This window comes from Sebastes fasciatus, chromosome 9 (assembly GCF_043250625.1).
Source record: "Sebastes fasciatus isolate fSebFas1 chromosome 9, fSebFas1.pri, whole genome shotgun sequence".
NCBI classification, from domain to species: domain Eukaryota; kingdom Metazoa; phylum Chordata; class Actinopteri; order Perciformes; family Sebastidae; genus Sebastes; species Sebastes fasciatus.
In genome coordinates, this window is record NC_133803.1 from 21,439,903 (window position 1) to 21,464,851 (window position 24,949).

At 42.6% G+C, this 24,949-nt stretch overlaps 1 protein-coding gene and 1 long non-coding RNA gene across 10 annotated transcripts in view; one reads left to right on the forward strand and one right to left on the reverse strand.

The window, feature by feature from the left end:
• The window catches only part of mymx (myomixer), a 31,998-nt gene extending 9,375 nt beyond the window's left edge, over positions 1–22,623 (reverse strand). For 2 of the 9 annotated variants that reach the window (XM_074646629.1, XM_074646626.1), the window contains exons 1-20: positions 21,966–22,622; positions 21,260–21,349; positions 17,390–17,533; positions 14,522–14,668; positions 13,787–13,978; positions 12,788–12,874; positions 12,428–12,546; positions 12,224–12,338; positions 12,063–12,140; positions 11,838–11,953; positions 10,306–10,468; positions 5,934–6,070; positions 5,716–5,812; positions 5,141–5,290; positions 4,730–4,879; positions 3,948–4,204; positions 2,762–2,897; positions 1,847–2,041; positions 1,249–1,401; positions 173–390 (exon numbers count right to left, since the gene is read on the reverse strand). In XM_074646629.1, the coding sequence (XP_074502730.1) occupies positions 173–390; positions 1,249–1,401; positions 1,847–2,041; positions 2,762–2,897; positions 3,948–4,204; positions 4,730–4,879; positions 5,141–5,290; positions 5,716–5,812; positions 5,934–6,070; positions 10,306–10,468; positions 11,838–11,953; positions 12,063–12,140; positions 12,224–12,338; positions 12,428–12,546; positions 12,788–12,874; positions 13,787–13,978; positions 14,522–14,668; positions 17,390–17,533; positions 21,260–21,349; positions 21,966–22,460 (3,239 nt within the window). In that variant the 5' untranslated portion in view covers positions 22,461–22,622. Of the gene's footprint in view, positions 1–172; positions 391–1,248; positions 1,402–1,846; positions 2,042–2,761; positions 2,898–3,947; positions 4,205–4,729; positions 4,880–5,140; positions 5,291–5,715; positions 5,813–5,933; positions 6,071–10,305; positions 10,469–11,837; positions 11,954–12,062; positions 12,141–12,223; positions 12,339–12,427; positions 12,547–12,787; positions 12,875–13,786; positions 13,979–14,521; positions 14,669–17,389; positions 17,534–21,259; positions 21,350–21,965 lie in introns of all 9 variants that reach the window. The other 7 variants (XM_074646635.1, XM_074646633.1, XM_074646630.1 and 4 more) reach the window with 6 other exon arrangements.
• Positions 21,310–23,421, forward strand: LOC141774203 (uncharacterized). Its single transcript, XR_012595265.1, has 3 exons — positions 21,310–21,452; positions 22,136–22,304; positions 22,574–23,421. It is a non-coding gene; the product is annotated as an uncharacterized LOC141774203 (long non-coding RNA).
• The last annotated feature ends 1,528 nt before the right edge of the window (positions 23,422–24,949 follow it).

Consider the following 24,949-nt stretch of genomic DNA (forward strand, 5'->3'; position numbering starts at 1 on the left):
ACCTCCTCGGCACGTCTTAAATTAAACATTTCACCAGGGACCTGTGCTCGACAATGAGAACATCCTGTTCTTCCCTTGAAAAGATATTGTAATGGGCCGATGTTCTCACACAGAGGATTATGAAAGAACGTCTGGCAGAAAGGGGGTCACAACATCCCCACGCCCTGCTTACATCATGGCGAGGTAGCTCCTGAAGAAGTCCTGGAGCTGCACAAACTCTCGCAGACGTGACTTGTTCTCCGTCACACTCTTCCCCAGCTCCGTCCAGCCCTCCAGCATGGCTTGGATCTTTGCCCCGAGTACGTGCACTCTCTCCGGGCACAGCTCCTCCAAGCGAGAGGTCTGCTTCTCCATCTCCTTTACCTCCTCCCTGATGACTTCATAGTCAATCTGTGGAGAATCACAGTAAAGATCTATCATCTCCCATCATCCTCAGTATCACTCAAACAGCCTGTACCAATTGTATCTCTGGATGACCTCATCCACATAGCTTTATGCATATCATTCAGCTAGAGACCCATATGGTCTGCATATGGGCTGCCACGCTTTTAGCAAGCTAGCAATGTTGACCACTTTTTTCTCCTTTTGACGAGGCGGTAATTAATAGCGTCGAGGGTTCTCTGGGAGTAATGCTTCATAACGTTTCTCAGCTACAGAAAGCCTCAAGAAAACTGCGTTGTGGATGCCTGTCTGCTGACGGCACAGTTATTTCGGTTTGGGAGATTAGGTCATTTCTGTTCTTCAATGGTATCGAGTCCAGACAGCTGTGTGTGCCTGTGATAAACATAACACTGCCCAAAAATGAGTCACACAGGACTTTACCAGCCTCACATCTCCAACCCGGTAACCCCCGGACGCATAGAACAGAACGCACCCCACCAGATTTACTCACAAACACACACACACACACTTTGAGAGCTAACAGAACAATGACTCACACGAGCATAAATAAATATCCCGTTTGAATAATAAACTTTTGCACGCTCTACGTGTGTGTGTGTGTGATTGCACGGTGCAGTTTATATAATAAATTAAACACGGCACAAAGCGTGGCCCCTTTTTTTTAGATGTGAGAAAATCTGGCACAACAGGAAACAGACTGTGGAACAATGTGTCGGAGGCGAGTGCGAGAAAGAGAGGGGGGCTTCCCCTTTTTCATTACACCAAGCAAAGGTCAATAATCCAAAGTCAATGGATCGTACTAGCACCAGTGAATCGTTTTGAATGTTTACACCATCTTCCTCTCACCTCCAGGTGGTCCTGCTTCTCCTGCAGAGCCTCGAGGCCGCAGCGGTCTGGCTCGCACTGGACGGCCATGTCTGTCTCCTTCTCCAGGATGTCCAGGCTCAGCTCCTTGCTGCAGCACAGGCACTCCTCCACGTGCACCGCCAGGCTGGCGTGCTGGAGAGGGCGCAAAGTCATCATGAGTACTCGTAGGATGTCATTAAGTCATTATGCTTCATTGTGAATTATTTGTTTTCCAATGAGAGCCACATTGCAAGTTAGTGTTTCAAATGGAGTCCCTTCCGGGCGTGTATGTGCTATTTTGACATGAGTGCTGCTTTCATACCAGGAATAAATCGAATTAACGCGAAAACACTCATGCGAGGGGGAGTGGTGGCTCGTTTGGGGCCTATTAAAGTATATAGCCACGGACAAAAGGAAAGCAGATGTGGCTCTATTGGTTTGTGCAGCTGTTTGTGACAGAAGTGGAAGGCCTTAAAAACTCTTCAGCATCATCTACGATCATTAAACAGTAACTTAACAAACATTGCAGCGACCATTAGATCTAATGAACTAGAACTAGAGCTCCCTGTTCCATATAAACGGACTCTTCTCTCCTTACCTTGCTCAGCAGCTCCTGGATGGCCTGATCGTGGCTCTGCGATCGACCTCTTTCCCGAACAGTGTCATTCAGCATCTCTACAGCCTCTCGTAGTTCCTCCACAGGGTCCCCCATGCTTTCTATCAGGGGCTCACCACCGCCACTGCTTTGGAGTCCCAGCATTGTAGGAGCTGAGGAAATCTCACTGTGAAGAGGCTGTTGGTTACAGAGAGAGAGAGAGAAACGGAGAGTCAAAATCTTTAAATGTAAACTTAAAACCTACCTATTCAACCAGGCATTTGATTAAGAATGGTTATCGTTTTATTCTACTTTACTGTTATTTTATTAATGTAGTTTTTACTTCACACTGTTTTACTACTATTACTGTTATTGTAGATTTTAATTCTATTTTATTACATTTTTACCATTTTACTGCCTCGCATGCATTGGTCTCAAATGATCAAATTGTTAAATTGCTGCATTTCTTTTTGTCTTTTCTTTTGTTTTCACAGTTCACACATCTGTGAAGCACTTTGAACTGCACTAACTTGTATGACAGGTGCTATAACAATAAAGTTGCAGCCTGATTGATCATCAGATGGGTTCAATATCATTGAAAAGGATCTGTTCATGTAACATTTTCATATTTCCTCACTTGCCACACAGAGAATTTGTGTTTTTGTGTGTTTATGTTTTGGGATATTCATCGCTCCTACCACAAAACAAGAGGGGTGAGGTTGGTGGATTATTTAGAGTGGCGATATTGCAAAGACGTGACACAGCTGAATTTAAAGAACATGTTTTTATAATACTTTGAGTCACAAATTAAATTCCATTCACCTTCATTGTATTGGATAAGTGGCAGACATCTCAGCACTTTATTTTATTTTTGGTGAAATGACCCTTAAATACCACTTTTGATGCACAGTGTCTCACCTGGCCCAGGCTGTACGGACTACCGCTGATCTCCTGGCTCTCCTCCAGCTCCACGCGCTCCAGGAACTCCGTCAGCATTCGTGTGTCCTGCAGCTCTGAGTTCTGCTGGGTCAGGGCACTTTGGACGCGATGGTACCTGGGAGACACACACACACACACACACACACACACACACACCAGTTTTAATGACCAGCTACACCTTAACTGCAATCCACATCCACATATACAGTACAAGCCTGCGTCCTTCAGCAGAACCACATTACAGAGACCGCGAGCAGCATACTGTGCTCTGTTTATGTAATCATATATCATGTGTCAAATAAACATTTCCTGTACTTCAGGGCATGAAGGTACCCTGTCCGTGCAGAGTTTATATTTGAGATGGTAAAAGGAGACATTTCAAAGGGTATTTTTTCCAGGATAAATGAGCCTTAAGTTGCTTGTATGTAGCATTAAATAATGACATCATCCCAAGTGTCTTGCAGCTGCTCAGTGAGAGCCTGTACCTGCATCAATGTGTCCATCCCTGCCCCATCTCACACTCCCACCCTGGAAACACTTAAACTGAGCCCTTTCCGTTTCTTTATTTTCGTTGGTCAACTCTGTGTTCTTTACAGAATCTGAACTTGTGTTTATGGACACAGGTAGGTACGTCCAGTAAACCCGCCAACATCATAAGGTTTTACTGAGAGTCTGTGGCAACAACCTGTCTTTAGAGGGCCAACCACGGTGAGAGGAGTCATCTTGCAAACATGGAGCGGGTGACTCTGACACACACTGACAAGTTGTGGGTGAAGTGCATGTCAGGACTGTGGGGCAGACCTCGCTAAGTGCTGCATGAATCACAAATGAATAAACTCGAGCCTTGCAATAAATGAGCACATGGAGAGTATTTTTTTTGGAGTCCTATGAGATCTATGGATATATATTTTTGTGGTTTATGGGGTGAAATTGTTTGTCTTAAATAAATCTGGGGATTTTATGAATAAACTCTTCCATGTTGGATTGCAGACATGGCAAGCCCAAATCTGTGACCTTTTGGAAACACTGACTTTATTTCCTGACCACAGTGACGAGCGAAACCACCAGAGTATGATTGTTCAGGTCCATAACACGAGTCTTCCGTGATGACAGACATCAGGGGGCTACCCCCTGACCTCTCCCTCTCCTCCTCTGACAAACTCACTTTCTTTCCACCTCCTCCATGCGTGCTGGTAGACATTGTGTGTGTGGGTGACTGTGGCTGTGGAGGCGTTCCACCTCCTGCCTCAGAGCGCTGAGCTCCAGGCTGCGCGCTGCCACCTCTTTCTCCAGCAGACAGCTCTCCTTCTCGGCCATGCTCATTGTTTCAGGGTCACCGGCGAGAGCAGATTCCTTCATGGAAAGCTCCACGGACTCTAACCAGGCCTCCAGGCTGCCCAGGGCCTGGAGCACTTTTACAACCTGCACAGTACAGAAGCAGAGAGGCTAATGATGAAGAATGTTTACTGCAAAGTGATTTAGTGAACAGCGAAAACAAGCAGAGGTGATGTACTGTACGAAGTAGACAATGATAGGTTTACCTAATGGAAGTAGACCATGCTCTGACCCACATCTTTGTAATAAAAGACTCACGCTTTCCAACTAAGTCATCAATCTGGGAGGATTTGCAGCCTCTTTCCATCCCATAATCGAATTATATGGCAGCACAATTTATATCCCTTGGATTACCCTTCATAAATTTTGGGGAATATACCTTGCAGACTCTTTCAATTAAGATGGTAAAGATGAAAGTAAATGAGCTTCTAACCATGAGTGTATGTGAACAGCCCAGGCTCTCGGCCAGCAGAAAGCTTCTCCCAATGGGAGAACTGATCCAGAATCATCCGTCATAACCATAAATTTCCCCAATAACTTCAGAGGTAAGAAGTGAAAGCCACGGTATGACTCAAGAGGAGTGCCTGTTGTGAGATATTTTATGAATCTTACCCTAAAACCCAGCTCCTCTGAGGCCTGCAGAAACACGGCGTTCCTCTGGTGCCTCCTCCGCAGCTCTTCCCACAGGACTTCCAGCTGGCTGAGGAACTCCTCTATCTTGGCGCTGCCCGGGTGCTGTGCACGGACCAGCCCGTGGCCCTCCTGAGGACGGAGCGTTAAACTGATGAGAGCATGTGATGACTGAGGACTGGGATTTACGTTGCGAAATATATACCTAATCTGAAGCTTTGGGTAACTGAAGCTGCCTCAGATGAAATGTCAGCTTCTTATTTGATTAATACACAAACCAGGCCTGTCAAGGTGCCCAGTTTGCAAAATGAGGGGGATATTTTCATTCAAGGCATTCGGCCAGTGCTTATGTTTTAAGACAAACTGTGAATATGACAGTGTGCCTTGGCTTACCCGTTTGACCACCTCTATCCTGGCCCTGTTGGTGAGAATCTCTCGTTCCAGAGCGTGTTGACACCTCCTGGCCGCCTCCAGCCCCTCGAAGCTGGCTATTGAACACACCTGTGTGGCCATGGACACATTGTCTTTCAGCCAGGACAAAGTCTGAGATGAAAGGAGAGCAAACGGGGAAAGATTGGAACAGTTTAAAAGAGGAAATATCTGAACAGGAGAACAAGGGAGATGATATTTAGATGCCACAGGAAGCACAGTGACCAGGATCCAGATGATCAAGATAATTACTGGTAGTAAGAACACAGTAGTGCACCGGTCAGTGCACAGTCACACTTGAATGCAGCTTTGTCTCACTTAAAAATGTGACATAATATCTGTGGCTGGTTACAAGAAAAGGGTGTTATAGTTGATGAGTACAACTCACAGCAATGAGTTGTACTCACAGCAATGAATTCTGAGGTTGAGATCACAGGATTTTACTCGAGATAAACCATTTTCGTTTCAACAGACAGTTTTGAAAGGTGATTTCTGATGTAAAGGGGAAATGCAGGTGTGCCAGGCAGGGGTCGAGTCACCTTGTCGGCAGACACGGTGAACTTCTGGAGCTGCATGTGGATCTGTGGGTGGCCTCGCGGGGCGGTGGCAAGCTTGGGCTCTGCTCTGGGCTTCCTGCTGCAAAGAAAACACAGACATGTGACTCCAATTATGACTTACATAAAGACCTCTCATTATGTAAGTCACAGAGAGAGAGGGAGAGGGAGGGAGGGAGGGAGAAACCGGGCTGAAATGTCACCTTTCTGCCTTCAATTGATGTCTGACGATGACATCATTTGCACAAGCAGGGCCGTCTGCCGTGGGTGAAGAGGTGTGGTTCACTGATGGCTGCTCCTGGCTTTGGTTGCTCCTACCGATCCCACATTCAACAGTACTCTGTGGACAAAAGAGCCATGTAGGAAAATCCAAAAGATCAGCAACACGACATGTGAGTAATGTTTTGCTTTTTCTGTCAGCTATCCATCGAATAAATGTTGACTGGATGCATAAACATCTCAAATGGAGGATTTTATACTCCTCCAGACAATGAGGCGTTGCTGTAGCTCACTGCTAATGTGAATGTTAGACTGCGGCTGGAGGCCGGACAACATGGACAGCTGCCCAGAGTAAAGCAAAGCCTCTCCTGTAAATGACACAAAGCATACTGTCTCACAAAGGTTGGCTCTTCTCGGTGAAATAACCCAGACCAGACTAAAGATACAAGCCGTTTCTGTTTGACAGCATCGAAGTTTGGAATAAAAAAATACTAAAGACGGCAGCAAAAGTTTAAATATATTATAATTGCTTTATGAATGAACACATTAAGTCTAACAAGGTTGCCAACATGTGCTATACCACTCTGATGACTAAAAAGAGCCATTGCAGTTGGAAATATATCTCTCATTAAATAGCAGCAGTGTTTTTTCAGCCTTAGATACTGATTTCCATGGCCGTCCTCTCTGACTCTGTTTAGAACTATGCAGTGGAGTTTTTAGCAAGGTCAATGCCAGAGCTATAGACCTTGTCTATGTGCAGAAATATATTAAAGACGTCAACAGCCACTAAGCCTATTTTACAACCATCTGAGTGCTTTAAAGGTTGGCCAAAGGACTCTGCAGCAGGGTTTCCAATGAGAGCTACATGGATCTGGACCATTACAGAGAACACAGTGGGATATCCTGACGGTTGGTCTTGTTACCAACTGCAGTCCACTGCAAACATCTCAAACCCTACTGCAACAGGATCCAACAGAACCAACACAAGAGTGCAGGTACAATACTTAGAGCTGTTATCTATTCAAAAGTGTATTGTTTTTGGTAGTTTTCGCTGCTTTTTTTTGGAAATGTTGAACATCAAACACTTAATTTCCTTTATTCTGGGGATTTTTTATGCACCAATTTCTGCCCTTTTTGCATCAAGTTATGGTGGAAATGTCTTTATTTGTGTAAAGGAAAACACAAAATTCAGGCGCCAGGTGACAATCCAAAATATAATGGAATAAAATGCAGTAGGCTTTCAGTCATTCTGTATTACTTTCAGATTTCTATTGTCCTATAGATAAACTTTTCTCATTTAATGTTAGCCCTTTATAACCTATACTGTATGTATGGTAATAACCAATTTGACCCAACGTGCTAATGTTTCAACTAACTAATGTTAACTTGTTTTTAATCTGCGCAGCGCCATCATGAAAGTCACTACCTACTTCTCCTTTAGTTTTACTGGCGGAGTACCAACGTTAAAGGTGCATGCCGCCACCTACAGTACCGGAGTGTGTAACATCATGACTTTATAAGGAATAGGCTTCTGGACATTAAACCTGTTCAAATATCGCTCTATTATGTCTTGTAAGTTGTTGCAGCAATTTTGGGGTAGCAAAAAACTGCACGTTTTTTTTTCTCAAAACTGCATGTGATTAGCATAAAATGGGCATGTCTGAGAGGAAATCTAGGTGTGCTTGAGCACCTGTAAAAAGAGTCTAAAATTGCCATTGATATGAAACAATTACTGTGAAGTTAGTAAAACATTCTCTTATGCTGACATTTCTCTGTCTTACTGTATGAATAATGCAGACAACGCTGTGTTCATTTTTCTATATAACATAATGTCTTTTACATATGCCAGTAAAAATAGTGCCGAAATAAGTGAGGTCTCTGTAACAATCAGCAAGGCAAATATGCATCTGTCAATGCTCTCACATAAAAAAATCAGAATTTACACGACGGCCAAAAAGCACAAAACAGCCATTAATAATGGTGTTTTATGGAGAAGCTTTAATTTCACCATGTTATTTTCTGACTGGGCTCATAGAAGAAGTGAGTCAGAGAGTTGGAGAAAAGTGTCGCCTACAAAAATTATGCGAGAGATGCAGTAAATTAAAGGGGTCTAACATCATTTACTAACATGCCAGTCATTTTATAGGCCAGTCTGAGTTTCATGGAGGCACATTATCGGCCCATTTCTGTGCTAAAGCTGCAGAACTAACAAACTACTGTGATTCATTTGACAGGGTTGATAACCATCAATGACGTCTCCTCCCCAGATATTTGCTTCCGTCCTTCATCCTTCACAGTGGCTTCCACTGTAAACAACTCCTGTGGTGCACTCAACATCCCATTCTGCCATATGAAAAAGAATTATGTCAGCCACAGCTAAAAAATGCCGTTTAATGATTTGCGATGTCATATTTAATGGTATTCTGTGTTTTTAGGCTTCATCTAGTCATCTCCTATTTCAGCATACTTCTCCCTGCCTTGGTGCTGCTGATTCTTATCTGTTTTCTACTGATCTCCTCTTCCCCCGTGTGTCTTTCTGCAATGTGCTATGAAGTGATGTCAGCCAAGAACTATCACTTAGCACCAAGCCCATCTGGTCTGCAGCCCCAGCATCTGGCTACAATTAGCCAGAGAAACAGACGATAGCCATGTTTACCTCCAGCGACAAGAGGCCACACTACTGCTGACACAGACATGGACATATAGATTATAATGCATGTACCCATACACATACAGACACTAAACCTTTACAGTTACCTCTTAATCGACTGAGTCAAATTGCACAAGGGAGGGAGAGACTATGAAAAAGAAAGTGTGCGTGTTACACTTGAAAGAGCTGTCTACCTCAGAGTCACAATCAGCCCACAGACCTGTGCAGCTGCATCTCGCACCCTTAAGAATACTGTAATCAATTCAGCACACTCAGGAGCTGGAGTTAAAGCGCTAAAGTATGTGACAAATTACTTTTACTGTTCAACTGGTGGTTGAACAGTAAAACTGAGTTGGCCTTTGGGTTTTTGTTCGGAGCGTCTTATTAGTTCTTCCATAAAGAGTAACAAGTGAGGCTCCCACGGACAGCGCACCCAGGTAACTCCCAGCTCCCAGTGCAATAAAGGCAACTAACAGTGCAGTGAAAGGGCTCGGGAGGGACGGCCATGCAAACGAGCTCAGCGCCTGCTTGCTGGCCTGATGGGTTCCTGTCACAGGTGGCGAAGCCGCGGGGCCAGTTAGAGCCTAAAAAACATGAGCAGGGAAATAATCTGAACCAGAAACACAGGGAGAATGGAAAGAGTGAAAGTTTTCTCTCCTCGAGCATCTGGGCACTTTCTCACTGGGCAAAACGAGGCCAGAGGCTCAGCAGGGACTTCACGGGAGCTCAGGGTCAATAACACGAGAGGAGCATTGCATTATGGGATGCCTCTGGGCTGAACACAAATAGCCACTGTGCATTCACTTGTAAAGAGATTTAATGTGCTAACTTAAAAGACTAAATATACACATAATTACTGGCTTTTAACATACCACACACTTACGTTTCTGGATACCTCTTCTAAGAGACGCTAACAGTATTTCCTTGTAGGTTTATGGGCAGTGGGGTTACTATAGGAACACCCACGTGTTCAATAAAGTGCTGGTAAACCTCCAAGATGAGGAATGTCATGTTTGAGGAATCCACATGCTCTGCAGATTATCCACTCACCCCGAACTGACCCACAGGCCATCTATTAATATAGTATTAATCCAATGACTGTGTACTTTTGTTAGAGCGGTTGAAAGTCAAGATACTATTCTGCCATGAAGTTAAATCTTGGGTCGGAGGGGAAGGCTTATTTGCTCTGGCCCACCGTTCAGCCATGTTGTACAGTCACGGCTTGACATTTTTCATGGAAAACTTGTGGAATTCTTGTGCCAGGGTAAATAACACCTCTAAAAGCTCTTTCCTGTGACTCCTACAGGGCAATGTTCATAACATTTACAGACTGGGGTTATAGTCAGGAGATAGAGAAGACTGATTGGTTACATATTGCTCTATTCACTGGTGTGTGGGTTTTAAAGCCACAACTCATCAGATGGTGTTATTAAGCATAACTAACTAGCTGGTAGGATGGAAAACCAACAGTATGTTGGAAGCAACTGCTCTACAGCACATCTGACAGACTCCAAAAGCACTGTTATTTAGGAAAAAAACTGCTTAAATCGTAAATCAGGCATTTTCCAAACCAAAGGACAAAGTGCGTCACTTTCTGTAGCCACAGATGTCGTAGGACTGGAAGAGGCTGATGGCGCTGTTCTCTCCTAGTAGAGAGCCACAGCACGGTTTCTCCAGTAATAGAATGAAATGCCGAAGCTACTTACCACGCAGCCTTTCAGACGATTCTGCTCCTCCTTCACCTCCTTTCCCATGATCCTTTGCGTCTCCGTTCCCACGTTGCACTGGGGTTCTCGGGCCGGTGTCAGGGGGTCAGCATCTTCCCTGGTGAAAGCGGAGCCAGTGGGAGAGAGTGTGGTCCTGTCACTCCTGCAGGAGGAGCAGAGCAGGAGGTTACTGTAGTGCTGACAGCAGAGCCTCAGAGGCCCCGCTGTGAACTCCAATTATGGCTCTGTTGTTACGTTTTCAACCAGTGTTTGTGTTATTTGGTTTAAATAGCTATGAAACGCAGCTGATAAGACAGACGAGATGATGTCATATTTGGATCTAAAGATAGCTGAGAGGCTCTCAGCCTGAGAAACATTTGGAAAGCAGGAGATGTTGGAGATGGATGTCAGAACTGTGGACTTGGGTTACTCCTGACTCTATTTATTATTATGAAAATGGAAATCTTTTTCGCCCAGGTAGAGTATAAGGATTGCAATGTTATCCAATGGCCAGTCCAACATTTTGATCCAGTACAAGATAACATGTAAACTGGCCAGATTGAAATTAAATTTTGCATAAATATTCATGTTCCCCAGCGGATGGATCCAAGTGATTTTAATAATAATAATAATAATAATAATACATTTCATTTATACAGCACTTTCAGAATTTTTTTTTAAGTTTGATGACCTTTTCTCTAACAACACCATCACCTCAAAGTTCCTGCTTTTATACAAGAAACATCAGAAAAATCTAAAATGTACAGATTCGCTTCCCATAAAATGACCCTTTATATTTTGGACATTAATCCAAAGAAGTTTCTCTATGCATGCTGAAAGGTTGCAACCAATGTCAGCAGTTCAGTGTGGACCACAGTGTAGCTCGGTTCCCACATCACCACAGCATTTAAATGTGTACTCATTAAGTAGATATTGGTTCTAAAAAAGTCTAATGATGTAAAAGTCTGGACTCTTACTGAAGGCTATTAAAGTAACAATAAATTTGTTTTACAAATGCCATAAACATTACAAAATATTCTTGTAAACGTGTTATATCTCAGATTCAGCAGACTATTCAAGGTGACGGCAGGATTTTAATAGTGAGAAGAGAACACACCGTGTTGCCAGCTGACTCAGTGAGCCAAGACATTATTCATCTAGTTCAGTAATCAAACACATGGTCAAAGTCCAAAGCAGTGCAGAAAACTGAATATTAGAAATAAACCAGTGGGTGGTGAGTGATGCTTTGTGTGGTAGTTGGTCTCCAGACATCCAGACAGACCTGTCCTTCACTTTGCTTATAATTTTTCACTGATTCAAACCCAAATTCAACAAAGCTAATCAAGAGAGCGAGAGAGAGAAATCTTTACACAAACGTCAAATGGAAAAGACTTTAAATGTTGAGAGTAATAACAGAAGAATACAGTTCCAGCTCAGTGGAAACCTGCGGAGGACCAATTACTGCGTGAAATGGTGCATTTACTCACGGGGCCACCAAAGTTGTCGGCAGTATCCTTGGCCTGCTGTCTCACCTGAAAACCTTCTGAAGAAGCGCCCAGCAGTCCTTCACCTCGCTCTGCTTCCGTGTGACGCCGGCAGCCAGGGCAGGATGGAGATTAGACACCTGGGACACGCTCACGTCTAGCATCTACCACACACAGGCCTGCAGGTTAAGTAGAGAAGGCTTCTGCAACACACTTTCACGATCTGATCACGCAGTGCTGCTTTAAGTGAAAAATAAAAAAAGAGTTTCCTACCATGATTTGACTGCCGATGTCGCGTATTTCTCTATCTCCGAAGCTGTCCAGCTCTTTCGATGCAGATATGCTTGTCCTCTGAAAGAGAAGATACGTATCAGTAAATGTGAGCGAAATATGAATCTTGTATCTCAGATGAAAAGAAACAAGGAGAATTGTACCATGTTATTAATAGCAAACAGCGTATTATCGGCTTGCTGGTAGAACGAGGACACCTCCAGTGCCAGCTGAAGATTTTCATGGTAGTTTTTCAGATGAGACTGGACCTTCAGCCACCTACACAGATGACACACACGTCAGCCTTCTCTCTAGATTGAAGGCATTTCATGCAGCATAGGTAGTTCAAGTTAAGAGACAACGTGTACATTTTATTGATGTGTTTCCTCTTGCTGGAGATGTTTTTGCCATCTGTCTTCCCTTGTTTCTCCAGCTTTAGGGCCAAGTGGTTGATCTCCTCGTGGAGGTTTCTGTATAGCTGCTCATCCTGCAGGGAAACAGGAGAACACAATCCAACTATGACCTCAGCTGTCTTTACCATACACCCTGGGAGACAAATTACAGTCAGCCATAGATAAACGACTGGGAAACCTCTGCAGAATTGTATTATAAACTATTCACATATGGGAATGTGTATATTTCTTCCTCAAGAATGTTGTTTAGCATGTTTTAATCAATGTTCTGTTAATTATTAATAGCTCCTTTGCTTGCTCCTTTACGACACTCACCTGTTTCAGATCTAAAATCCTCCTGGTCAGCTGCATTTTGTCAACATTTTCCCCCAAGACATTCAGCAGAGACTGCTCCTCTTCCTGCTGGCACACATAAAAGTCAAAGTGTTTATAGCCCCCATTTGTTAGGAACCCAACCATTATTTCTTTTCAGAGGCACCAGGATTAAACCACATTGCCCGTGCTACCAAGGAAGATGCTGAACAGAAACAGCCCTCAGCATTAGGTGAGAACTTGATACTAATGCACAGGAGGAAAGGATGAGAGGAACTAGATGGAGAATGCAGTCTGGATGTTTTATAGACTTCATAAGCAACATCCTCCATTACATTCCCACTGGTCCATTATCAATCACCAGTTCCCTTGTGCCAGACATGAACAGAAAGATAAACACAGGCCTAAAACGCAGATTGCTTTTTGATAATGACAGGCAGATGTTTTACACCGGTGAATATACACAAACAAGAGATGTTTTCAGGATACTGAGCTAATTTCCTGTATTAGGAAGTGCTGTTTTTGTGCCAATTATCTTGACAACTGTTGATCAGAGCTTCCTGTCCACTCCTATCTGCCTCTGGGCTGACTGCTTTTGGTTTTAATTGTTACAGTCAGAACATAAATGGGAAAAGGGCGTGAAGAAATTTGGAAGGTGATGTGAACAAGATCAGAATTATGAAAGTGAGAAATGAAAAAGAGTGAAATGTCTGTGAAATTTATGTAAATGAAGGTGCATTAGTGTTAAATTTGTAAATGAGAACATGAACATGAATGAATCAGTAGAAAATGCTAGCTTCATGCAGTCAGCAATAAATTTAAATCACAAACTGCACAAATTCCTGAAAAACAACCAATATCATTAAAAAATGCAATGCTTTTACTCAATAGTTAGGTAAAATTGTCTCTGAAAAGCATGACAAAAGGGGTAAAAATAGCCCTACATCTGCAATTGAATCCACATCTACACAACAGAGAAAGAGAGGAATGTCTTTTTTTTACTTTCTCTTTAATCCATGACTCCAGCTTGTCCACTTTTTTGTTGAACTCCTGCAGGTTCTTGGCTCCACCCAGGGCCCTCGTCTGATTTGCAGCCGTCTGTTTCAGGGTCTGCCACTGGTCCCTGAGCTGGCCGAGCTGCTTCTTCACCAGATCAGAGGTGGGGTTCAGCTTGCAGATCAACTGCTCACCCATCTTTTGAAACAGAAAGTCGCTGTTCATTTTAGGTGCAGCGCAGATGGAGCCGCCAGACTGACATAGAACAGTGGCCGAGTACATTTGACACCTCAACTTTGTTAGAATCATTGCTTATGTGCCAGCCGGCTTCACAGATGTTGGAAAACTGCCATTTATTTCTTGGATAGACCCCTTGGTTCTGTCTCTGCCCTTCCTGAGCCGTCTGAGTGTCAGGGGAGGTTAATTATCAGCAATGTACCATTTCCAAACATTTTCTCCTGAGGGAGAAAGTATAAACTGGCTTGACAGAGCCGTCTGGAACGCTGAGGGTCTGCTTTTCTCTCTGGTTGACTGGAAATGCCTACGAGGCCATTATGTTATGTGTTACGTGATCTGACAGACTCTTTTAGCACCAAAGACCGTGATTAATGTTTGCATTCAGATCCCCATTACCTGTTAAAAAGTTAAGATAAACATTTCATTTTGGATGTGGGTTGCTGTGATGTGCTCGCTCTGGTAACTTGGTAATATGTCAGTGAGAGTGCGGCCGCGTGTTGTTACCTGGTTGAGTTGAATCAGGGTGTTCTCGAAGTCTTTGAGGTCTCTCTGGAGCGTCTGCGAAGCTTCCTCCCAGTCCTGCAGGGGGCAGCGCTGAATATTGCATCCATCCTTCAGGTCCTGCAGCTTGCCTTTGATCCACGCCTCTGCCTTCATCACAACGAGACAAACATGTTTAGATATGCTTGTGCACATCATAGTAAACCATTCACGTCTGTTTATAGACCTGATTCAGCTGTTTGATGATATTGCCCTTTTATTTTAAAGTGAAATCTGATGTATCAGCTTGAGAGACCTGATGTAATAGAACATGGCTGAGGTTGGCTTAAGTCTTTATGTAGAAATGTCATATTTGTAGTATTGTAGTATTACTCATGGAAACATGACAGAATTAGATGTCTTTTGCAGTGTTTTCTATGAAATGTATATCTAGAGCTTTCACACCTGAGGCTCATCTACAACCTATTAGTTGTGAGATATCTGCTGTGTGACAGCACACTAAACAAAGCGGTAGTCAACGGTCTTATTTCTGCTCATGAGGAGAGCACACAGGCCACGTTTTCTTCCCTGCCTTAGAGTAATACGGAGCCTCAGACACATCAAGAACAGCTCTTTGTTCTCCAATGTCATGTTATGCAGAGCAGAAGTTTCTCTTGGCGAGTGCCTGGGCTCCATTGCATAAGGCTTTGTTTCTTGCAGAGCTGCCTTTTCTGGCAACATTTGTATGGAGTGAGTAACTGCAAACCAGGTGGCCAAAGTCAGAAAGTGTTGGAAAGTACAACGTGTTTGTTTTCTGCAAAGAACCCGGTGTGGAAGTGAGTGACCCACCCAAATGAAGTCACAATAATTGAATGGATTAATAAATCAACTCCGGTTCTTCCGCCTCTCAGCCTGATCCTGAGTGAGTCATACAATTGATAAAATCTGCAAGACTTTATTTTTCAGTGTTGCTATTTGTGTGGAATGTCAAATAACAGTTAAGCACACAAGTAAGTCATTATAACATGAGATCAAAGCATTATTTCCCAAGGAATTTAGTACTACTGACAATGAATAATAGTCTCTACAGTACAGTAACCCTTCTTTTGGATCAATAAAACATCAAGACCACACATGACACGGCCTCTAAACAACTCTTTGCTCAAGATTAAAATGTGATGTCACTTCTCCTTAGAGAGGCAGGTCATTAACTTTACAAGGCCCCCCGGTGCAGCGGAGGTATTTCTGTGCTGAACAGAAGGAAAAGAGCTTGACAAAACAGGCCTGCCCCTATCTCCTCTCACTGCCTCCAATGGCATTATAATGACCTCATACAGGAAGTCTATGATTCCCTTGTTTTTTCCTGTCCGCTCTCCACAACAATTGTCTGTTTATCAAAATGTACAGTGAGGCCTTAGTCTAGCCACGAAGAATAGACTGTTAATGCATGCAGTTCAGATTGTATCGCTGCTTCTGATTCTTTTGTGAAAAAATCTGTGGCCACACAGGAAAACATCGCCGCAGACAACACAGACCAGATTTTAAAATAAATTCCATGTTTGGTGATTTTAAACCACCCTTTTTCAGGCTGCTTTTCATTTCTACAAACTTCAAAGGAACCCAATTTTAGCATTTTAACTGGAAAAGTGTGCACATCTTTGCACGTTATTAAATGTTTACCAACAAGCCACATTTCTAGCCCCTCTCGTAATGCAACTTGGCCCCGGGAAGACAGTGGGAGTGGACGTTTCTCGACTTTCTCTGTCATGGAAATGAGACGGTGAAAGGCGAGATGTTTTGCAGAGCAGCCTCGGAGACAGATGGCCCTCAGCGGGCGCTGCTGTGCTTCTCCATGTGGTGACCTGCTTTGCTCTCCTAGCTTGAAACATTAGGGGCCTTTAAAAAGTCTCTCCCTGGAAAACTCACTTCCACTTCCACAGCGATGTAATACTGAAATAACACATATTCATCAGCGATAGCAGTCAACCAAATCCCTGTTAAACAAGCAGGTCCCCAGGTACCAAAACTGGTTATTTTAAGTACACTTAAATAAAGTTAAAATACAAAAGGCTGTTTCCTCCAAAAGCAACAGAAACGAAGGCTCCACTTCAGAGCAAAGGGGCTGCTTAGCTTGTTAACATTAACGATGTGCTACAGAGCTGTTCTCAACACATACACATACATCATCCTTCAGCTGACACATTCAAAATGAATTTCTTATTGCTGGAAGTAAACAGCCTATCACTTGGATGGTTGATGACAAAAGCCAACTGCCGGACAAAATGTCCCTCAGCCGAACTCGCAGAAAAATGTCCTTGTACGCTGGGGTGGACGCAGCGATGAGATAACACAGCCAGTTGTGCTGCTTGGCCGAGTCTCTCTGGGCCATAGGCGTGAAGAGATGGAGCCAAACAATGATCTCATCCCTAAATAATTGCTTCACTTGTGGCGGTTTCCCCTCCCTCTCTTTTCCTCAGCCGAACACAGCTCATACAGTTCTCGGGACAAAATAAGAACCAGTACATATTTTGTTCTCCTCGCAGGGTCATGCGACAGGCGGCTTCCATTCTGATTTCATCTCAACAGCGCAACTTTTTTGAGCTACAGTAAACCCACTCCATCTTCTTTTCATTTAGCATTTTTACATCAGAGGAGATGACAGATAAGTTACTGTGGTTTAATTTTAAAACTCCATCTGCATATTCTGGTAAAAGTGGGGTGGAAAAAGTAAACCCTCCTTGAACATTTTATTAGTTTCCAATTATACGAGGGAACACAGAAAAGAAAAGTGCAGCTTTTCATGAGTTCAAACTGATGCAGCATATGATAAACCCGCTGACGGACCATGACCAACTGTTGATGATGATGCTGTGTATGCATGCAACATTTTACCTGCAGTGCTTCCTTGTTGAAGAGCGAGTTGCGCTGAGTGAAGCAGTCACTCTGGGACGCAACAGCTGCCGACGCTTCGTTCTGTGGGTGTAGATGACTTTCTTTCCTCTGAGGCTCTTTCTTCTGCGATTCGGGTACTGACATCTGTGAGCACACAACAGACGACAAAGTGTTGAATACATGCAACATTAATTAGATAAAACCTGAACAACAGGTGATGCTGATAAAAACCTCTAAGAAGGAGGTACAGCTCTCAATGAGGGGATGTGTAAGTGTCCATTCATGTTGGTACACCTTTTTTTTTGTTACTATCCAGAGACATTATAAACTTCTGTGACCCCAAGGTCCCTCTTAACAAAAACCTACTGTCAGCACTACATGAGATGAAATGAAACTGGACCGGCACAACCTCACTAATCGAGCATTCCAGCTTCTCTCCAATCAGGAAACATCTGGGCACATGAAGGAAGCAGGAACGGACAGATCCTCGGATGTCTGAATGTTTTTTACTGTCAGCCTTACATGTAAACATATCACCTTTAAAAGGACTTTTGTAGATCATGTTCACTCTTTCATACCTGAACAGGTAAAAGAACCACAATTATAAGCATTTTTGGGGCTTTTGCATGAATAATATATGAGAGGAGGAAAAGCAAAGTATTGTTGTGGTTACAGAATAAGGTGATTCAGATGAGTGCTATAGTTTTTTTGTCCTAAAAGGGGAAATGAGGCCATGGCTGTGTCAGCGTGTTATTATAAGCAGCCTCAATGAGGACTTCAGCGAGCCTTTTTCTTTTGTTAACATCTTCCCTGACCTCATGTTTTCCAGTGAGCCCTGCTGTAACAGAGCACTTCATCCACAACACACACACTGATGACTTCAACAAGAAACAGGCCAAATCCAACAGCCCATTGACTTTAAACAATATCCTACAATATACATTTACTGTTTTTCCCTCCCGTAGACTGTTTCTTTAATAAATTACAGTTAAACAAGGGGGCACAACAGGCTATTTGTGTGGCGTTCAAAGACACATTGCTCCCATAACTTAACTGGTTTTCCACCTCTGTGTAACTTTGCACCAAATGTATAATATAATAAACTGGTTAAGTTTGGCTGAACATAGCAACATGACTTCACTTCCTAAACTCCAAGAGATCCATCAACTCCACAGCTGGCTATATAAAGACCCCACTGTCTCACAGCCAAACAAATACAGTCTGAATAAAGTAGTGAAAAATATCCCCATTATCAACCAAAAAACACTCAATATCAGATACAATATTTAAGATTAAATATGATACTCATAGGCTTCTCCAATTTAACTTCCATTTACTGAGATAAAAACAAACTAAGTAATTTTTTCTCAAGCTAGCTAACGTTAGTTTGTCATTTTAATTTAGCAGTTAGGTTAGCTAGCAGTTAACAGCTAACTGCTAGCTAACCTAGCTGTTAACTGTTAGCTAACCAAACTGCTAACTTAACCTAGCACTTAACGTATCATTTTCAATTTAGCAGTTTGGTCAGCTAACAGTTAACAGCTAACAGCTAGGTTAGTTAACAGTTAAAAGTTAACAGTTAACAGCTAGGTTAGTTAACAGCTAACAGCTATGTTAGTTAACAGTTAACAGCTGGGTTAGTTAACAGTTTACAGTTAACAGCTAGGTTAGTTAACAGTTTACAGTTAACAGCTAGGTTAGTCAACAGTTAACAGCTAGGTTAGTTCACAGTTAACAGTTAGGTTAGTTAACAGTTAACAGCTAGGTTAGTTAACAGTTAACAGCTAGGTTAGTTAACAGTTAACAGCTAGGTTAGTTAACAGCTAACAGCTAGGTTAGTTAACAGTTAACAGCTAGGTTAGTTAACAGTTAACAGCTAGGTTAGTTAACAGCTAACAGCTAGGTTAGTTAACAGCTAACAGCTAGGTTAGTTAACAGTTAACAGCTAGGTTAGTTAACAGCTAACAGCTAGGTTAGTTAACAGTTAACAGCTAGGTTAGTTAACAGCTAACAGCTAGGTTAGTTAACAGTTAACAGCTAGGTTAGGTAACAGCTAACAGCTAGGTTAGTTAACAGTTAACAGCTAGGTTAGTTAACAGCTAACAGCTAGGTTAGTTAACAGTTAACAGCTAGGTTAGTTAACAGTTAACAGCTAGGTTAGTTAACAGTTAACAGCTAGGTTAGTTAACAGTTTACAGCTAACAGCTAGGTTAGTTAACAGTTGACAGCTAGGTTAGTTAACAGTTAACAGCTAGGTTAGTTAGCAGCTAACAGCTAGGTTAGTTAACAGTTTACAGCTAACAGCTAGGTTAGTTAACAGTTAACAGCTAGGTTAGTTAACAGTTAACAGCTAGGTTAGTTCACAGTTAACAGTTAGGTTAGTTCACAGTTAACAGCTAGTTTAGTTAACAGTTAACAGCTAGGTTAGTTAACAGTTAACAGCTAGGTTAGTTCACAGTTAACAGTTAGGTTAGTTCACAGTTAACAGCTAGGTTAGTTAACAGTTAGGTTAGTTAACAGTTAACAGCTAGGTTAGTTAACAGTTAACAGCTAGGTTAGTTAACAGTTAACAGCCAGGTTAGTTAACAGTTTACAGCTAACAGCTAGGTTAGTTAACAGTTGACAGCTAGGTTAGTTAACAGTTAACAGCTAGGTTAGTTAGCAGCTAACAGCTAGGTTAGTTAACAGTTTACAGCTAACAGCTAGGTTAGTTAACAGTTAACAGCTAGGTTAGTTAACAGTTAACAGCTAGGTTAGTTCACAGTTAACAGTTAGGTTAGTTCACAGTTAACAGCTAGTTTAGTTAACAGTTAACAGCTAGGTTAGTTAACAGTTAACAGCTAGGTTAGTTCACAGTTAACAGTTAGGTTAGTTCACAGTTAACAGCTAGGTTAGTTAACAGTTAGGTTAGTTCACAGTTAACAGCTAGGTTAGTTAACAGTTTACAGTTAACAGCTAGGTTAGTTCACAGTTAACAGTTAGGTTAGTTCACAGTTAGGTTAGTTAACAGTTAACAGTTAACAGTTAGGTTAGTTAACAGTTAACAGTTAACAGCTAGGTTAGTTCACAGTTAACAGTTAGGTTAGTTCACAGTTAACAGTTAACAGTTAACAGCTAGGTTAGTTCACAGTTAACAGTTAACAGTTAACAGCTAGGTTAGTTCACAGTTAACAGTTAACAGTTAGGTTAGTTCACAGTTAACAGTTAACAGCTAGGTTAGTTAACAGTTAACAGTTAACAGTTAGGTTAGTTAACAGTTAACAGTTAACAGCTAGGTTAGTTAACAGTTAACAGTTAGGTTAGTTCACAGTTAACAGCTAGGTTAGTTAACAGTTAGGTTAGTTCACAGTTAACAGCTAGGTTAGTTACCAGTTTACAGTTAACAGCTAGGTTAGTTCACAGTTAACAGTTAACAGTTAGGTTAGTTCACAGTTAACAGTTAACAGCTAGGTTAGTTAACAGTTAACAGTTAACAGTTAGGTTAGTTAACAGTTAACAGTTAACAGCTAGGTTAGTTAACAGTTAACAGTTAGGTTAGTTAACAGTTAACAGTTAACAGCTAGGTTAGTTCACAGTTAACAGTTAACAGCTAGGTTAGTTCACAGTTAACAGTTAGGTTAGTTCACAGTTAACAGTTAACAGTTAACAGCTAGGTTAGTTCACAGTTAACAGTTAACAGCTAGGTTAGTTCACAGTTAACAGTTAACAGTTAACAGCTAGGTTAGTTCACAGTTAACAGTTAACAGCTAGGTTAGTTCACAGTTAACAGTTAACAGTTAGGTTAGTTCACAGTTAACAGTTAGGTTAGTTCACAGTTAACAGTTAGGTTAGTTAACAGTTAACGTTAGCTAGCAGCATCTTAGCTGTTACCTGTTGGACAGATTTGTCTCCGTTCAGTTTCAGTCTGGTTTGTTCCTGCGGGGACTGAAGTTCATCACTGCTGTCTTTTCTGAGTAAAACCTAAAATATAAAGAGACAAAATAAGCATTAAATGAGTGGAACAAGCTGGAGAGGACGACGGACATTGTGGCAGGCAAAAACAACAATTTAGACAACATTAACGGTAAAGTTAGACTTCTTGTTAGACTTCTTAAAACAAATATCTCCATCAATTTTCGGTAACAACAACTACAATATTTTACATTCTGTTGGGGTACATTTGTCAAAAAATATGTCATAAAGAAGAAGTTTAAAACCGAAATCTCTAAAAATCCCCAATAATTAAATGACTAAGTAACAGAGTGAGACCTGTGGGGTCTTCAGATGTGTACAGTATGTTGTAAAATAGTACACAATGTCTACTTTCCATGCTGAATTTAAGTTTAATTTCTTTGTGTGAAGATACATCACCAGTATTTTTGTTAAAACTGTTTAAATGTTACATAAACTTTATGCAACTAAAACAACATTTTACACATATCTTTGAAAATATGTATAAACTGCCTAAATTGTTGTCTTTATTGAGTGAAATTGCCTTTTAATTATACTGCAATGTTGAAAGAACTCCCACCTCTGTGTGATATTTATTATTTTTTTGTATTATTTATTATTTATGCATTAATAAACTGTCCTGTACCTTGAAGTGAGAACTGGGCTTATTCTCACAGCTCACACCCACAATCCTGGGCAGATGTGGATCTGCTGTGCTGGTTACGTTGTTGTTGTTATTGTTGTTTTCAGACGTGGACCCTGTGACTGAAAGCTGTGCTGGTCCCACTGACACCTCTGATCTGTCTTTACTCCCAGAGATTGTGATCTTCTTGATGGACCTGGAGACGGCGGAGGCAGTGGCGACGTTCTGGTTCAGGTGGTCTTCAGCTGCCATGTCCTCCTGGTTGTGCTTCAGGGGTGCTACCTGCTTGACGATGGGCGAGACCAGACAGGGGCCGTGTGTGCAGACCTGGGATCGACTGAGGTAGAGCGAGTTCAGGTTGTGCTGTAGAGTGCAGTTATCCAGACTCTGGCTCTGCAGATAACTCTGTGTAAACTCCTGGCATTTTGGCACAGCTGGGACTGACAGCCTGGTCCCAATGGTGAAGGGCTGGACCTTCCTCACAATGCTTTCAGACATTGCCAGTGTCCAGATAAGAAAACAAAATATGCTGAAGTCCAAATGGGCATTGAAAAAAAGTCTGTCACATCCCTTTGTACACTCTCCTCACTCACCAGTTCTGTTCTGTCCAGTCTCTCTTTAGCAGGCAAGTGGAGGGTTGGAACAGAAAGTGGAGGGAGAGCTCAGGTCTCCACCTTCTTGTGCATGTTGAGAATGCACAGCACACAGCCCAGGACGGCTTCCTTGGACTCCTGGGATCGAATGCGGTCCCAGACGTGGCGCAGCGCCGTGCCAAGGTGGGCAGCGCCCGTAGAGAGGGTTCTCCTGAGGAACTGTGCCACTGAGCCTGCCAGTCTGCTACTGAGGAGCCTGATAACCAGGGACCGCAGTAAGATGAAAACTGCTGGCATGCTGCCTGACTGTGCTGTGCGAAAAAAAAAAAAATGAAAAAAAGGAGGGGGAAAGAGGAGGGTTGGTTAAGAGAGGAGATGAAGTCACCACTCTCTCTCTCTCTCTCTCTCTCTCTCTCCTTCTCTCTGTCAGGAGCGACAGAGTGGAGAGGGGGCTGTAAAGCCTGGCTGTCAAAACTTCCCCTCTGAACCCGAACAGAAAATCTGTCCAGATAAGAGGCGAGTAATGGAGTCAGAGGGAGAGACCTCTGTCGGACCTTTCTCTCAATCACAGCTTATCCTCTATGAGGTAATATCCTCAGCTGAAACAAACTAACACACCCACACTGCCTCCACCTTACTTCCACCTTGCAGTGCAGAGGAACCGACAAAAAAAAGGCTTTTAAAAATCCAAATCTGAGGAGAGGATAAGCTTCAGAGGCTCATATGAGCGTTGTCTGTCCAGGAATGAGAATGCTTTCCTCAGCTCCGAGCCTTTCCCTGATCAGCGAGGAGCAGTTGTCACACAGGTTCCAGCCCTGTTGCTCTGCTCCTTAAACCTCAGAGCTGCTGGCATGACAAGTGTTGGGGGGGGGGGGGCAAATTACAGTAGAGCAGATGATGACCCCTACCACTCCTTGATGGTGATAGTGGCAAGGGTTCAACAGAGCACATGTTGGGCTGACTGATTGGAATGGCAGGGGTGGCGTGCGTGTGTCAGGGGAGCAGGGATTACTGAGGAGAGCAGCAGACAGCAGAGAAAATATTTGCAGAGCGGAGAATCTGCTTCCACTGGTGAAAGCTTTCCCCAAAAAAGGAACTCTCACTCTTCACTCAGCTGCCCTCTGACTTGACCCCAGCACCTGGTTGAATGGCTAGCAGTAGTAGCTGCTCAGCCACTCGCAACAAAACCCAGTCAGTGTAATGAAACTGAACTAAATGCATGCCTCATTTTACAACTTTTGGAATTCCAAAATATCAACCCATGTAGTAGAATTACATTTAGAAATGGAAACATGAAAGAAATATATTCATTCATGTGCTCTAAAAGTTGCCAGTGTTACTGTGTTGTTTGGGGCTAAAACAGGCAGCACCGGGACAACAGTCACCCAGCAGGGCTCCATATGACAGAGGTAGCCCCGGAGTCGACACGGTTAATGATGCTTTTAAAACAGCTCTGGTTTCATGATGAAGTCATCTAAGGAAGAGTTTTAATGTGTTGCAGCTTGAAATCAGAGATAAATTCATGCGCAGGCTGGGTGGTGTTCACAGAAGGCTGGATGGGTGGAGTTCAAGGGGTTTGGCTGACTTTAAAATGCCATTTCCTCATAGTGCTGCTGGGTGAGTGGCCCTAAAAGTGTGCGATTTATGTGAGCAGCGGGTACACTGTGTGACTATGACACCACCACATGCTGAAACGTTATTGGTTGTGGTCAAGTGGAACATTTGGTAATGTGGGTTATTTTTAATGTTGGATCATTATTTGTCAGGAAAGAAATATATGCAAGTCATGCTGTGTAAAGGCAAATCAGTCCACTGAATACTGCAATCCTCAGCTTAACCTAAAATACAACTTGAAGCAAGTAATCAAAAATACATAACATTGATTTACCCCATGATCATGATTACACAACTTTTCTAACCCGACTGTGTAACATTGACACCAAAACATTAAGGTTGCCTTGCTCCCTTTTCACTAGGCCCTATTCCCCAAAATTAACGGTGTTTTTGTGTCTGCTTGATTATTAATATCGGTCCAATGTTTCAGTTTATTTGATACATTATCAATTAAGGTGTATAAATGACAAAAGCTTGTTTAGTTTGTTTGTTTTATGGGTTTATAGAATTTTGTTGTTGTGCCTGGGATTTTGGGGTGGATCAGCTGCTCAGCAGCTCAATCAAGGAAAGTGCAAACAGTTTTGCCTCTGTATGTCCTCTTAACAGGGAGAGACTGGGCTCTGTTAAGATGTAACATAGGTTAGATAGTTCTGCATTAAGTTATATTCTGTTATATTTGGTGTGCTCATTGGTACGGATGGGTCCCATGGATAGATTGAGATGTCAGCAGTAACTTACAGATCTTGTATTAATGGTGTGAATTTGGATGCTTGTTTGGTT